The following is a 16,397-nucleotide window of genomic DNA, read 5'->3' on the forward strand; positions in this document are numbered from 1 at the left end:
AAATTCATTAATAATCAAACAAATTGTTATGAGAGCTATGAGGGCTCCCTCTCCTGGCCTGCAGAGGATTTGCTGCACTTTAGCATCAGGACTCTATTTCCCACTTTTCATTGCACCACCAACTCAGCACACCTGTTTCCTGTTTGTAATCACCCGGTCTATTTAAGCTCACTCAGAAGGTTTTCGTGTTGTACACATGTCCACATGCAGGTGAACATGAGTACCACTAGAGACCTCATTGTAGATGAAGCTTGGTGTAGATGAAGGAGTTGTGGAGGTGAAGCAGGCTGTCGTGAGAAAGTGATCTGACATCTCCTTTTAAGGGGGGGGGGATGATGCAAGGTACGGATTAACTTTACAAATGTGATCAGATCACTTTACATTACTCACACATACTCACACACACATGCTCACACACATACATACACACCCACTCACACACACCCACTCACACACACACACTCACATACATACACACACACACACACGCTCTCACACACACTCTCACACACACCCCCAAACACACACCCCCAAACACACACACACATTCACACTCACACACAGTCCACTACAGCTCGGAGTTATGGAGCGATGGGAAGTTAACAATGATGTTTAAAGTTAAAATATTCTGTGATTCTCAGTGAGTCAGACTGATAGATTATTCAGGAGTATAAACACAATAGTCACAAGAATAAAACTCTAAACTGTCTTGTATTTTTTGTTTGTACTGTCTTTTGTCCTGCACTGTCATTTAGTCTTGTCTCACACTGTGTACACCAGGTTGCACAGATACACTATATGTATCTAGGACTAACTTACTAAGTCCTTATCTCTGTGTTGTTCTATGTAGCTCCCTGGTCCTGGAGAACCATTTCAAGTCAAGAAGCTTATATTGTATTATAATAACTTCTTATTTTTCTCACTTCCGATAAAAAGATCACTGATTACGTGTGTGATTACACGACTGTGTCTTTCAACTGCCATCTACTGCTGATGTGCAAACGAAGTGAATATATAACACAAAAATCAACACAGTTATGAGCTAACAAAGTTTATTGACAGAACGTTATACATGACGTTACAGTGAAGTTTGTCTGCTTTTTCATCAGAGCTCAGAAGAAGAGCAGGGAGGAGATCAGAGGGACAAACATGAGGAGGAAACTCTGTGTGAAGATCTCAGCACCGTTACACAGGTTCGTCTGACAACACTTCACATTTTCAAGAGTTAATCCTGGTAACTGAGGCGTGTCACACACCAGCTTTGGTACACAAGTCTTAAAAGTAAACTTACTTGTGCCGGAAGTGGCTAGGAGAGAGAGAGAGAGAGAGAGAAAATTGTTCTTAATCAATTTTTTAATAAATCCTGATTGCTAGATTACAGAAAGAAACATGTGTGTTGTTTATTAGTAATAAGGAATAATGTTTAATAAATTATTTCATATATTATTATAATTCATGTTTTGTCCTTGTGCAGGTAAAAAAATATTAAAAATCTATAATGGAAACTTCCACAAACTCTTGTTAAATACACAGATTTAAATACATTATTTACCTGTTGCACTGAGGCAGGAATCCGCTCCAGCAGGACAAGTCTGATTAGTAAATGTTTTGCAGTTAGTGGGATCACAGGAATAGCAGCTCAGTTGGCCAACAGCAGCTAAAGAGAGAAATTCATTAATAATCAAATAAATCAAGCTCAGGGTTGATGGGGAAATAGTCAAATATATCAGGAAAATTATTACAATTATTTCATTCTGTTTCAACTCTCTCTCTCTCTCTCTCTCTCTCACACACACAAACACACATTTATTCTGATTATTTAATGATTTAATAGCATTTTATATTCATTTGTAAAAAATTAAGTTGTAAGATCAGTAAATCTATAGATAGATAGATCGATCGACCTGAGTTACCTTTGGGTAAAAGCATGCAGATGAACATGAGTGCCACTACAGACCTCATTGTAGATGAAGTTTTGTGTAGATGAAGGAGTTGTGGAGGTGAAGCAGGCTGTCGTGAGCAAGTGATCTGACTCCTATTTTATAGTGTAGGGGGGGGGACAAGGAAAAGGTGCAAGGGAGGGATTAACTTTACAAATGTGATCAGTTCTGATCACATCACTTTACATTACGCACACATACACACATATACACACACACTCACATTCACACCCACACACACTCACACACATATACACACACTCACACAGACCCCCGCACACTCACTCACTCACTCACTCACACACACACACACTCACACACACACATACACACACGCTCTCTCTCTCTCACACACACACAAACACACTCACACAGAGTTTCATTTCATCACATCATGTTGGATATTGGGTCACACTCTGCCATGTTTTTATTACAGTGTATTAATGACATATCAAAGCCTGGTAATAAGGATGTGTCTGGGACATGAGGACAGTGTTCCCTAATGTCTTTCTGCAGTTCAGAGGGACAGTCCACTACAGCTCGGAGTTATGGAGCGATGGGAAGATAACAATGATGTTTAAAGTTAAATGTTCTGTGATTCTCAGTGAGTCAGACTGTCTACTGGAATAGATTATTCAGGAGTATAAACACAATAAAGACACAAGAATAAAACTCAAAAACTGCTTTATTATCTTTATATCTCATGTAACTGCTGCTATAAAACTTCATTGCGGTATTTACGATATTACACTGGATAGTGCTGTTTTTGTGTAATGTCTTTTCTGTAATGTCTTGTATTTTTTGTTTGCACTGTCTTTTGTCCTGCACTGTCTTTTGTCCTGCACTGTCTTTTCAAGTCACGTCAAGAAGCTTATATTGTCATTTTAACCATATATTGCTGTTGCAGTACACAGAAGTGATTTTGTGGCTGCTTGTGACTACAGTGGTTATTTCACACATGCCTGTACGTTCTCAGTTAACTGTTTTGTGTTCAGCTGTTAAGAAATAACTTCTTATTTTTTAACTTCTTATTGTGTGTGATTACACGACTGTGTCTTTATCTCCCAGGACAAGAATGAGACATTGACTGCTATAATGAGCTGGAAATGAGATTAAACATCTAAAACATCATATTAAAGAAACATCTAATTTTTAACCTGTTATTTTATTGTATTGTTGTATTGTTGTTTTTAGTGTATTTTAGTGTATTAAATGTATTATTTGGCTTTGAGTCAGCTGCTCGATAAGATGCTCTGATAAATGCTGTGAATGTGTTGTTGGGTTTGTAGATGAACAACAGAGATGCCGCGAGCACAGTAAAGCCACAAAGTTGCCTGAGGTTGCATTTCTAAAGAAATACCTAACCAATACTTCTCTCTTCTTTCTCTAACCTCTCATTTCAAGTTAAGTTATGGGAAAAAAAAAATTTCACACCTTCAACGGATGTTTCTACATTTTTGATTATGATACAGTCGATACAGACACAGACGATACAGTGACAGCTTGGCCAATCACGTTCATTTTCCACACTTATTACATTAGTCATGTCTGTAACCTATTTCTGTTTTACAAAGAGGATAAAGTTCCAACTAACAGGACAAACTATAGTTCTCAACTATAACTATAAAGTGAACAAAGATACAAAATTTTCATGAGAATGAAACAGGTTTAGATTTACTGCACATTTGGACAAAATTTGCAACATGTTATATTTATATCACTTCTGTTTAAACACACGTGTTTCTGGCCTTTTGTATTAAATATTTTATTTGTACACAATTATATACAGTAAACAACCTGCAGTGAAATCCACTCCTTCTCAGACTGTGCATATCAATACACTTTATTTAAGAAACGAAATAAAATGTATTTTTATTTGCACTGTCTTGTCCTGCACTGTCTTTTTGTCCTGCACTGTCTTTTTGTCCTGCACTGTTTGCACCAGGACTACATGTCTAGGACTACTTACTAAGTCCTTAGCTCTGTCTGTGTTCTATGTAGCACCCTGGTCCTGGAGAAACGTTGTCTTATTTTACTGTGTACTGCAACAACTATATATGGTTTAAATAACTATAAAAGCTTCTTGACTTGACTTGAATGTGAATGTAATAATAAATGTGAATGTGAAGTGTTTTTGGCTGCTTGTTGTTGCTACAGGAAGTGCTACAGGAAGTCGGAGGGCCTACAGAAAGTAGTGGTTTGAGTCATGCTTGCGGTGGTTAGTTTTCCTACATGCCTGTAAGTTCTCAGTTAACTGTTTCATGTTGAGCTGCTAAGTATTTATTGTTGTTTTTTAGTGTATTTTAGTGTATTAAATGTATTATTTGGCTTTGAGTCAGCTGCTCGATAAGCTGCTCTGATAAATGCTGTGAATGTGGTGTTGGCTTTGTAAATGAACAACAGAGATCCTTTGGGGTTTCATTTCTAATGAGAAACCTAACCAATAATTCTTTCCTTCTCTCACCTCTCAACACTTCTTCTATCTCTCGCCTCTCATTTAAAGTTAAGTTATGGAAAAAAAAAACTTTTCACACCGTGAACAAATGTTTCTACATTTTTGATGATGATACAGTCCGATTGACAGCTTGTCCAGTCACGTTCGTTTTCCACATTCGTCATGTCTGTAACCACCAGCTCATCTTCTCAGCTTCTCATCATCAGCTTGCCACCAGCTCATGATCTTCATTCAGTCTGTCGAACGCAAATAAAACAAAGTAAAAAACAATTAACGATTATATTAATGATATAGATGGAAGGTTTTACACCAAGACTGAACAGACTGTCAGATCTACATAAATAGTTCCTAAGCCTGTAACCAGAACCATCAAGAAATGGACAAGGAAGAGCAAAGATGTGTGTTTGTCTGATCCAGATGGAGTGTGTGTGAACTTGTAAGCCCACAGTTTTATATACAGTATTACATCAGATTTTATGAGAGTGCACACATTCCTGTCAGGACTTGAGTCAAATATAACAATAACAATAACAACCCTGGTTTCATTATTCAAGAGGCACTGAGGTGGTGGATTAAAGCAGCAAAAAGAGGCTTCTCCCAAACAACTGAAGGAGAATTTCTAAAACAGAAACTCTTCAGTACATCACCAACACCAAGATGTTCCCCCCGACCCACTCCAGTTCATTAACAACAACAACAACAACAACAGACTCGCTGTCCATCAAAGAGCCATCTGACACACACAATATTCACTCTGGAATTATAACACTGCACACTCGTCCCTGCGTCGTGCCACCCATACACTCCACACCATGCACCATAATACACACCTTCATCCCTTCATTCTGCTCAGCTCTGTGTTTTCATCTCTGTGGTCAAATGTTACAAGCTTGTTATAGCCACAGTAGGTCTCAGCAGCCACAGAAAGGAGAAGTCTGAGTTTTAAATGGTAGTTTCGACATTTGCAGAATACCATGGATATATGGACTGCAGTACACAATTGTCTACAGCTCTTAATAAATAACTTCTTTTTTTTCTCATTTCCAGTATCAGTCACTGACTCCATGGTAGCGTGACTGTCTTCTCGTCAAAGTCTTTTTTCAATAGATAAAGATCAGGAACATCTCTGGACTTGGACTGGAGCTTTGCATGCTCAAAAGTGTCCAACTGGGGCTGGACTTCAGGAGGTGGCCCTCACTTTAGTGAAATTTTATCAAGTTTCTTGCAGCCTCCATCTATGTTATAAATATGTCTTTCTTAGGAAGTAAGAATAACCACAAGGAAAGAAAGAAAACATCCTCCAGCAATCACATGCTCTCCTGCAGAGCTGAGCCCTCACCACAGGCAAAGACAAATACCATCAACATGTGAGAAACCTGCAGACTCCAAAATCTTATTTTCTAAAGACTTTAAAGGACTGAATTACCTCCTAAAATGACTGCATTACTGTGTCAACTCATATTCCATGTTTGTTTGTACAGTAATAGACAGTAATTCTATTATAGCTGTGTTTAGCGTCACTATCATTCTCTCATTGTGTTGTAATGTTTACCGTTTACGAGCAGAACTAAATCTCAACAAACAGTCATTTCTTCATAATCCAAAGTACTTCTGTAAAGAATTCTGTAAAATCGGCTGTAGATGATGTGTTGTATTTCAGTCCCCTGGAAGAGGAGGAACATGTTGATTCTTGCTTCATTCTGGTTTGTACAAAGAGGATAATGTTCTAACTGAGAGGACTAACTATAATCCTAAACTATAAGTATATACTAAACATTAAAAAAATAAAATCAGTAAAATTGTCATGAGAATGAAACAGGTTTGAATTAACTACACATTTGGACAAAACTTGCAACATATATTTTATTTATATCTGTTCTGTTTAAACACACGTGTTTCTGGCCTTTTGTATTAAATATTTTATTCGTACACAATTATATACAGTAAACAACCTGCAGGGAAATCCACTCCTTCTTAGACTGTGCATATCAATACACTTTATTTAAGAAACGAATTAAAATGAAAAGAGAAGAAATGACAAGAAGAATCATAAGGAAAAATGGAATATGATGTGCAATATGTTACTTCTCTTAATTTCATTAATTCTTCATTAGAAAATACTAAAAACGGGTAAATCCTTTAAATATATATTAGTGTAATTTCAATGTATGTCCACAAGAGGGCAGTGAAATCTCACAAACAGGCCGTAATACAATTCAAGCTTGAAATATATTGTTTTTAAAAAATCGTAAAAACGAAAAATAAACGACGTGTTTCTGTTTATATTTTCTTTAAATTGTCTTCAGGTATCTCAAAAAAAGAGAAAAAACAGGAAATGTTTAAACAAATAAATTAAAGTCATTCCACAAGCTGACAAACTTTAAATGTTTCCTAATGTATTTAAAACCAAAAAAACAAGGAACAGTAAATTCAACATAAAACAACCTTAAAATGCTCTGTAAAAACACAAGCAGTGACTGCAACCTGGAGCAGTGAATAAAAGCATGAAAAACTGTTTCTCTCTGTGAACAAAAAGGACAGTCATGTGCAATATCAGGGTTTAAAACAGAAATAAGAGTTCACAGAGATAATACCATGTAAAATCCTCCACTGAAGGTCGGCAGCTCTTTTTGGCAATGGTGGTTTGTACAGTGCTCTCCACTCTGGTTTAATATCAGCATTGAAACCCAAAACACTTCTCCATGGGGTGTCTACCCTCCCACTCGGCTTTTTCTTATTTAAAACTTTAACTCAGACGCTGTACTCTGCAGCTTCCCCGTCACTGACCCAAAGTCCATCTCTCATTCACCTGGCACTCCAGGAGGGGGCCCTCACACCCGTCGAGGTAAGGAGCCATGTTCATCTGGGGAAAGGGTTCATCCTCTGCAGGACCAGCCTCTGTGTGATGATAATCCAGCAGCTGAACATGCTCCTCTGATGTTAGTGCAGATCTCCAGTGGTGTAGGAGCTGATTGACAATGCGCAGGGACCTCAATCTCATATGCAATGTCAGGTCCTCTGCCCTCGACAAGTCAGACCCTGTGATGTTCACGAGCTCCCGGAGCGTCACAATGCCCGAGGAGGTTAGAGTTCTGGACAGTGCAGGAATGGTCACACTGGAGATGTCCAGTCGCCTGCTGTACACCAGAGGCTCCTCCAGAAACCAGTGTAATGTTTGATGGCCTTTGAACTGTTTTTTTTTTAATGTTCCAGATTTTAAAAAGTCCACAGTAAAACACTGGTAATCCAGAGATGTCCAGCATTTTTGTGTCCATTAAAAACAGGGCTCTGTCTAGCCCCTGTCCTTCAACTGTGCGTAATATTCCACTGGCTGCTGCTCTCCATACTACTGTAGGTCTCTGGGTCCAGTGAGGAGTCTCTGGATGAACTGTAGGCAGAATGCTGCAGCTCTGCTGGACAGCTGGACCAGTCCGTGCCAGCCTTCCTATTTCACCGTGTCTGACTCTGCCAGCACAGGCAGCTCCAGCACTGGCAGCTCCAGCACTACTTCAGAGTCCACTGTGACTTTTTCAGATTCACAGCCGTTCTCCCGGCCCGGTTCAGTCGAGCAGGGCTTCTCCTGGTACGGTTTAGCCCTGCAGGGCTTCTCCCGTTCCGGTTCAGCCGAGCAGGGCTTCTCCCGGTCTGATTCAGCCGAGCAGGGATTTTCCCGGTGGGTACGTCACTAGTGGAGCTCTGGTCTGCAGTCTGAACTTGGGCTCATGCTTCCTAGGCCATGGTTCAGAAGCAGTTGCAGGGCTTTCAGCAGCAGGCCAAGCTGTGTCCGCAGGGGGAACGGCTCCAGCAGGCTCAGCTGCGTTCTGCCCCGGTCATTTGGAGACACCGGGATCACGCTGTCTTTCAGGACAGGCGCGGACAAGATGTCCAATCTGACCACATTTAAAACATTTTATATCGGTCTGGGAAAAAACTCCTTCATTTAAAACCATAAACGCCAATCTCCTGAAAGAAACCAAGTGCTTAACTAGTGGGGGCTTACAGCCGAGGGGGATTTTCTTCATGGGGGAGACGGGTTGCTCGTACCGAGAAAACTCTTTCAGAATCGCCTCTTCGTTAATAAAAGGAGGGACATTTGACAACATGACTTTTTTGTCAGGGGAACTGAGGGGAGAAACCAATATACACTCATTATTAATTCCTTTCGGGACATGTTTATTTACTTTATTCACCTGATTCAAGAATACAACAATTGCACTGTTCATGCTGGAGGCAGAGACAATGTTCTCATGTCCCACCACATCTTCCATCACTAGCACACCACCCTCACACCGTGCCTGCGACTCAGACTCTCAAACAGCGTCGTGCTCGGAGACACCATGCTGCTCATACACACACACACACACACACACACACACACACACACACACACACACACACACACACACACACACACACACACTTACCCGTGTAAACAGACATAGTTGAAGAGGCACACTGATCTGAACAGGTTATCTGTTCATTGGTACACGCGCCAGTTAGTGACAGCAAACACTGATAACAATTCAGTGACATGGCTAAAGAAAAAAAAATCAGAATGAAAATAAAACGTTATTTGTATAAAATTCAATCTTAAGATAAAATATTTTGAAATGAATTCAATTTATTTTCTCTATTTCTCCACAGTGAGTTTCATTACCTTTGGAGAAAAGCATCTGAAGAAGAAGCAGATGAAGTTAAAGAGCAACGTTCTGAAACAAAGCCTGGTTTTTATGGTTATGCTCAGTTATATAGAAGGGGAAGTTTATTTCACAACCCACAACCTTTACCATAAGTTTCATTTCATTATAAATGGAGGTAGTTAACTTTGTGTTTCCAGGAACTCACTAGTCAGGATTATTAGAGAAATGTTCCACAATGATTAACATGTTGATTTGCATTTATTTAAAATGCTGCCACACAATCTCAAAAAACAAATGTCTTCAGTCTACTGAAAACTTAGAGTTGCCTTTGCAGACATATAAAAGTTAAAGAAAATCAGAACTGAGAAGTTAAATTCAGACCTCAGATGTACATTGTTAAAATTCTTATTTTAGCTGAGTACTATTTAGAATAATAGAATTGTAGTTAAAGTTGAAGGCTCTCAGCTTCAGTTTGAAGGTCGTTACATCCGAATTAATGACTGTTGTATGAGGAGTTGATTTCATTTATGCATCTGTTTCTAGTTAACTGTAAGATGATAAAGCTGAAATTTGGTGTATAGAATCTACATTTCTAATTCTAGAATCTACATCACCTACAATCAGCCGATCGGCCGTTCAGCAGTCTGTACACAAAACCTGATCAGTTAATCAGCAGCATCTAGTGGTTCAGTTGTTTGTTTTCTTATTTCTTTGTTGTACAGAATGTTTTATATTTGGTTACTATTATATTTTATATTAGTATCCTACGTTCTGTAGAAAGTTAATAGGTTAAACCTGCCAGGTTTTTGAACACTATTTGGAGTAATCTGCCTTAAGTACATCGCCTGCTTTCGTTTTTCAACATTTACATATTAAAATGAACTGATTTGAAATTCGGGTTAATGTTTACATATAGTAAAAGTAAAATCTCTTATGAACAAGATACAAAAATCAAGTTTGACCCAGAGAATGTAGTGTGATTGTATGTGAAAATAACAAAAAAATAATAACTTAAAATATAAGAAATAATAATTTGGTACAGAATAACAATGCTTACATAAAGAATTCTAATAAAACAATATGCCATATTATTGTTCTGTATTATAAACTCATAACCAGTTACTGATGTTTGATGTATTTAAGAACAATGAAGGAAGTAAAACATTACTGCTCCTTGTACAAATATTCGATCAAATGTTAATCAAAACCAGTAACTCATGCCTCCTTTGTTTGAAAAATTTAACAGGAAATAACAGCATTTGGTCAAGATAGAAGTAATCGAAGTGTAGTTCAGTAATCACAGTTAAAAAAAAAAGAAAGAAAGGCAAAATGAATATGCATCAGTTTATTTCTTGCAGATTCTGTATAACACAAGTGGGAAAAACGAAATAAAGAGATATAAAGTGACTACAGACCATGAAAAGCTCAGTAATGTACATATGGCGAATACGTTATATGTGATGATGCAATACAGCAGAGGTGAAGCTTAAATTAAATAAAAAATAAAAAAACATCTGTCTTCTGCATACTGCTTTTAGTGAACTACTCGATCAGTGTTCAGGAGAAGAACATGGAGGAGTGTAGAGAGATGATCATGAGGAGGAAGCTCAGGGTGAAGATCTCAGCACTGTTACACAGGTTTCCTGTACAACACTGAACACTTACAGTGCTATTTCCCACTGAGATTACTGATTGAGTACCATTGCAGGAAGATTTACCTACACATCCTTTCACGGTCGCTGTAGTGCCTAATATTGTACCTGTGTGTGTGTGTGTGTGTGTGTGTATATATGTGTGTGTGTGTGTGTGTGTGTGTGTGTGTGTGTGTGTGTGTGTGTGTGTGTGTGTGTGTGTGTGTGTGTGTGTGTGTGTGAGTGTGTGTGTGTGTGTGTGTGTGTGTGTGTGTGTGTGTGTGTGTGAGAGAGAGAGAGAGAGAGAGAGAGAGAGAGAGAGAGAGAGAGAGAGAGAGAGAGAGAAGGAGGTAAATGATTAATAACAAAACACTACACATATCCAAATACACAGAGGAAATAAATATATGAAATAAAATGAAATATATGCAGAGATAAAAAATAAGTTATTCACCTGTCCCAGTAACACACCTGTCTTCATTTCCTCTACAATCCACTGATTGTGTGCAGTCGTTTTTGATACAGGTGTAACAGATCCTCCCGTTGGGCAAAGGAACAGGAAGAACTTAACCGGGAAATGAAATGAAATGAAATTCAATTCAATTCAATTAAATTCAAGTTTATTTGTATAGCGCTTTTTACAATAGGCTTTGTCTCAAAGCAGCTTTGCAGAACATAAACATAGAACAGAAGTTAAACATAAGGAGAAAAAAGAATTAATATAGTAAAAAATTAAAATATATATTGAAATCACCAAGAATTACTCCAATAATACTGTATGTAGTTATAAAAAAAATCTAAAATACAAACTTACAAACAAAATTACATTGTCATTACAAATTGTGTGATTTTGTGAGTAAATGAGAGTGTGTGTGTGCCCTGCGATGGGTTGGCACTCCGGCCAGGGTGTATCCTGCCTCGATGCCCGATGACGCCTGAGATAGGCACAGGCTCCCCGTGACCCGAGAAGTTCGGATAAGTGGTAGAAAATGAATGAATGAATGAATCCTTCGAACACATTTTGTTTTTACCTGGCAGTGTTTCATTGTTGCATAATGTAGTGTTGCAGCACATGGCATTGGTGGTTGTTATTGTTTCTCCCAGGTTTGCAGTCATAGGTGAACAAATGCCCGGTGCTGCACAACTCTTTAAAACAGCGCTTATATTGTTGCCATCTACAAAGCATGAAATTTAGCAACGTGATTAGAAAATATTACTCGGTAACTGATTTATTATTAATATAGTAAATGTTCAGGACATTTCTGACAAATGTACATTGAAAATAAAATATAGACATGCACTTACTGTTCATTACAAACAGAGTTAGACTGGCACACTGGTCTGGACAGTTAATATTAATACATTGATCATTAAGGCAGTTAAGACACGTCAGCGACAGCACTACAAGGAAAAGAGAGAATTGAAAACAGAATTGAATGAAATAATATACACTCTTGTGTAAATGGTATAAAAATGTTAGCTGTCCCTTTTCTCCTTTGACAATAAAACAACAAAACAGTCAGTAAACAGAACAGTCTGTCTGTAACATAAACAACAGATATCAGAAATCATGAAGCTTGTATCGTAAATAAAATCATGACCACCTCTATTCAGTCCAGAAGCTTTTATTGTCATTTCAGCTGTGTAGAGCTGAACAGGAACAGCTGTGTAGAGCTGAACAGGAAGTGGTCCTGACCACATAAAGTGAGCAGTGAGAGCAGACAGACGATACACTGCACAACACTACATTACACTACACTACACTACACTACACTACAATAGATTACACAACACTACACTACACTACACTACACTACAATACAATACACCACACTATAAGACAGATAAGTGAAACAGCGCTAACCAGTGTTCAAGTCTGTATTGTGCAACTAAGAGAGTTTTTTGTAAAGATATAAACACTCCTAATAGCAGCAGCTGGTGGTGGCACTGAAAAGTAATGTGTAAGTTGATGTATGAACCAAACCTTGAATAGAAGACAACACGCTTCCTTTAGCGTACATTTATACATCTGCTTGTCCAGAGGTCCAGTTATTAAAATTTCCTCCCAGCAAAGGTCCGATTCTTATATAGTCACTTAAAATAGTGAACCCTCATGTAAATAAAATCAATAACAGACATACATTTCTATATAATTTATTGTTAAATTTCAAGTGTTTTCAAAGTCTGAACTTGTATGGATGGCACTTGAATGGAAAACAATCCTGTAGTTGTCTTTACTACATGTCAAGTAACAGACAACAGACAATGAATTTCTTCTGAATAAAATAAATAAAAAGTGCAAACAAACACAGCTTTGAGCAGCCTGAACTTAGGGCCTATATTTCAAGTAATGTAAAACATTCAATTTATTCAATCTTTTGAATAAAATACAAGTGCTTTTAATCATTAAGAAAAAAATTAAACAAAAGACTTTTGAGCTGCCCCCTTTTTTAAACATTAACTACATTAATAACACAGGAACCTTGGGATAAAGAACATTTCAAGTAAAATAGAACAGGGCAGAATTTACTGAATAAAAGAAAACGAAAAATGCACCCCCGACCTTCTGTGCTAGTCACAGTATGTCCATAACGAACACCATGTTCAAGCATAAGGATGGCCATCAGTACACATGGCACCAGGACACCCTAGGTCGGAAGTCGATTATCGACTTCGTGGTTGTTTCATCTGACCTCCGGCCATATGTCTTGGACACTCGGGTAAAGAGAGGGGCAGAGCTGTCAACTGATCACCACCTGGTGGTGAGTTGGATCCGATGGTGGGAGAGGAAGTTGGACAGACTTGGCAGACCCAAACGTACTGTGAGGGTCTGCTGGGAACGTTTGACAGAGTCTCCGGTCAGAGAGATCTTCAACTCCCACCTTCGGCAAAGCTTCAACCAGATCCCAAGGGAGGTTGGAGACATTGAGTCCGAGTGGACCATGTGCTCCACCTCATTGTTGACGTGGCCGAACAGAGCTGTGGCCGTAAGGTCTCCTGTGCCTGTCGTGGTGGCAATCCCCGAACCCGGTGGTGAACCCCAGAAGTAAGGGATGTTGTCAAGCTGAAGAAGGAGTCCTACCGAGCCTGGTTGGCTCGGGGGACTCCAGAGGCAGCTGATAGGTACCGAAGGGCCAAGCGAGCTTCAGCCGGGGTGGTTGTGGAGGCAAAAACTCGGGTCTGGGAGGAGTTCGGTGAGGCCATGGAGAAGGACTATCAGTTGGCCTCGAAGAAATTCTGGCAAACCGTCCGGCGCCTCAGAAGGGGGAAGCAGTGCCCTGCCCACACTGTTTACAGTGGGAGTGGGAATCTGCTGACTTCAACTGGGGGCATCCTCGGACGGTGGAAGGAATACTTCGAGGTTCTCCTCAACCCCACCGACATGTCTTCCACTGAGGAAGCAGAGGGCGGGGGCTCAGTTGTGGACTCGTCGATTCCCCAGGCTGAGGTCACTGAGGTAGTTGAGAAGCTCCTCAGTGGCAAGGCACCGGGGGTGGGTGAGATCCGCCCTGAGTACCTCAAGGCTCTGGATGTTGTGGGCTGTCTTGGTTGACATGCCTCTGCAACATCACGTGGAGTTTGGGGACAATGCCTCTGGACTGGCAGACTGGGGTGGTGGTCCCTCTATTTAAGAAGGGGGACCGGAGGGTGTGTTCTAACTATAGGGGATCACACTCCTCAGCCTCCCTGGAAAAGTCTATGCCAGGGTACTGGAGAGGAGAATTCGGCCGATAGTCGAACCTCGGATTCAGGAGGAACAATGCGGGTTTCGTCCCGGTCGTGGAACACTGGACCATCTCTATACCCTCGGCAGGTTGCTGGAGGGTTCATGGGAGTTTGCCCAACCAGTTCACATGTGCTTTGTGGATCTGGAGAAGGCTTTCGACTGTGTCCCTCTTGGTGACCTGTGGGGGGGTGCTCTGGGAGTATGGGGTCCGTGGCCCTCTGTTAAGGGCTGTCCGGTCCCTATATGACCGGAGTTGGAGTTTGGTTTGCATTGCCGGCAGTAAGTCAAAGAGAGTTGTTCCCGGTGCATGTTGGACTCCGGCAGGGCTGCCCTTTGTCACCGGTCCTGTTCATTATTTATATGGACAGGATTTCTAGGCGCAGTATGGGGCCAGAGGGAGTCTGGTTTGTGGACCACAGGATTTCGTCTCTGCTTTTTTCAGATGATGTTGTTCTGCTGGCTTCCTCAAATCAGGACCTTCAGCGTGCACTGGGACGGTTTGCAGCCGAGTGTGAAGCGGCTGGGATGAGAATCAGCACCTCCAAGTCCGAAGCCATGGTTCTCAGCCGGAAAAGGGTGGCTTGCCCCCTTCGGGTTGGTGGAGAGCTCCTGCCTCAAGTGGAGGAGTTTAAGTATCTTGGGGTCTCGTTCACGAGTGAGGGAAGGATGGAGCGGGAGATCGACAGGTGGATTGGTGTATCTTCTGCAGTGATGCGGTCGATATACCTATCTGTTGTGGTGAAGAAAGAGCTGAGCCACAAGGCGAAGCTCTCTATTTACCAGTCGATCTACGTTCCTACCCTCACCTATGGTCATGAGCTTTGGGTCATGATCGAAAGGACGAGATCCCGGATACAGGTGGCTGAAATGAGTTTCCTCCGCAGGGTGGCTGGGCGCACCCTTAGAGATAGGGTGAGGAGCTCGGTCACTCGGGAGGAGCTCAGAGTAGAGCCGCTGCTCCTCCACATCGAGAGGAGTCAGCTGAGATGGCTCGGGCATCTGTATCGGATGCCTCCTGGACGCCTCCCTGGGGAGGTGTTCCGGGCATGTCCAACCGGGAGGAGGCCCCGGGGAAGACCTTGGACACGCTGAAGGGACTATGTCTCTCGGCTGGCCTGGGAACGCCTCGGTATTCCCTCGGAAGAGCTGGAGGAAGTGTCTGTGGAGAGGGAAGTCTGCTTAGACTGCTGCCCTCGCGACCCGGCCCTGGATAAGAGGTAGAAGATGGATGGATGGATGGATGGATGGATGGATGGATGGATGGATGGATGGATGGAAAGATGCACATGAACGAAAGATTTATCTTTTCATTAATATCAAAGAGCTTATAATCTTATAATATTAGATTATAATAAGGAGATGCTTAATATGATAATATTAGATTTTTAACGGGTCCAGGCAGACCCGTCACTCGGTCCGGGTCCGGACCACGGTCCGCCATTTGATGATGCCCGATATACAGTATGTTGTGGGTATCAGGTATCAGGAGTTTTATCCGGTGTCTCTTTTAATTATAGTTAATGCCTTAAAAATTTCAATTTCAAGAAACACAATAAATTTACTCAACTACCAAGAAAGTGTAGTGAAACCCAGATCTCACATTTGATCAGCTCTGCAGCCAGAAAAACTGATTCAATATACACAACATTCAATATACATCTATGTTTACAGCCTCACTCATATAAACACTGTTTGCACTTTAAGGGTGAAGAGGATGGTATGAGTGTTTACAACTCGTATAATGTGTATATTGTCACGTCAGCTCACTGAAAACGAAATAAATACATAGACAAGTAGATAGATATTAATTCGTTCCATCAGTTGCTACAGTAGATATTAGATTACAGCACTCACACCATGCATCACCTCCAGCCAACATTGTGTATGAATGCAGAATACTTCACCTGTATTACACCATGGAACTTCTTAAAGGTACCGTGATTTAAAGGTACGCTTCTGTGAGAGAATGTGAGAGTTCTTACCTCCAGAGAAAAGTGCAGAGAC

The 16,397-nt window shown here is 40.6% G+C and overlaps 1 protein-coding gene and 1 long non-coding RNA gene across 3 annotated transcripts; both read right to left on the reverse strand.

Annotated features, from left to right (window-relative positions):
• Positions 1 to 1,094: 1,094 nt before the first annotated feature.
• LOC113655338 lies at positions 1,095 to 12,385 on the reverse strand. The gene is made up of 12 exons (XM_047807348.1): positions 12,271 to 12,385; positions 11,972 to 12,067; positions 11,698 to 11,841; positions 11,121 to 11,231; positions 10,597 to 10,795; positions 8,440 to 8,517; positions 8,110 to 8,285; positions 7,850 to 8,040; positions 7,233 to 7,585; positions 1,914 to 2,035; positions 1,553 to 1,657; positions 1,095 to 1,306 (listed from the first exon to the last, which is right to left on the reverse strand). The coding sequence occupies exons 1-12, from the start codon at positions 12,365 to 12,367 to the stop codon at positions 1,113 to 1,115; spliced, it is 1,866 nt and encodes a 621-aa protein (XP_047663304.1). The 5' UTR covers positions 12,368 to 12,385; the 3' UTR covers positions 1,095 to 1,112.
• On the reverse strand, positions 4,083 to 9,202 carry LOC113655351. 2 transcript variants are annotated; one of them, XR_007139261.1, is made up of 3 exons: positions 9,053 to 9,202; positions 8,820 to 8,930; positions 4,083 to 4,631 (listed from the first exon to the last, which is right to left on the reverse strand). It is a non-coding gene; the product is annotated as an uncharacterized LOC113655351 (long non-coding RNA). The 2 variants fall into 2 exon arrangements; XR_007139260.1 differs by lacking the exon at positions 4,083 to 4,631 and adding an exon at positions 6,792 to 8,517.
• Positions 12,386 to 16,397: the final 4,012 nt, after the last annotated feature.

The sequence above is a fragment of the Tachysurus fulvidraco genome, chromosome 23, assembly GCF_022655615.1.
Source record: "Tachysurus fulvidraco isolate hzauxx_2018 chromosome 23, HZAU_PFXX_2.0, whole genome shotgun sequence".
Taxonomy (NCBI): domain Eukaryota; kingdom Metazoa; phylum Chordata; class Actinopteri; order Siluriformes; family Bagridae; genus Tachysurus; species Tachysurus fulvidraco.

What these genes read in the sequence shown, in the direction of transcription:
- LOC113655338 (XM_047807348.1), bottom strand. Translation starts at nt 12,367, where the DNA reads ATGTGGTCAGGACCACTTCCTGTTCAGCTCTACACAGCTGTTCCTGTT. An exon ending in AACTCTGTTTGTAATGAACA is followed by an intron (nt 11,842 to 11,971) that starts GTAAGTGCATGT and finishes CATGCTTTGTAG; the next exon opens with ATGGCAACAATATAAGCGCT. An exon ending in CAGGTGTGTTACTGGGACAG is followed by an intron (nt 10,796 to 11,120) that starts GTGAATAACTTA and finishes ACACACACACAG; the next exon opens with GTACAATATTAGGCACTACA.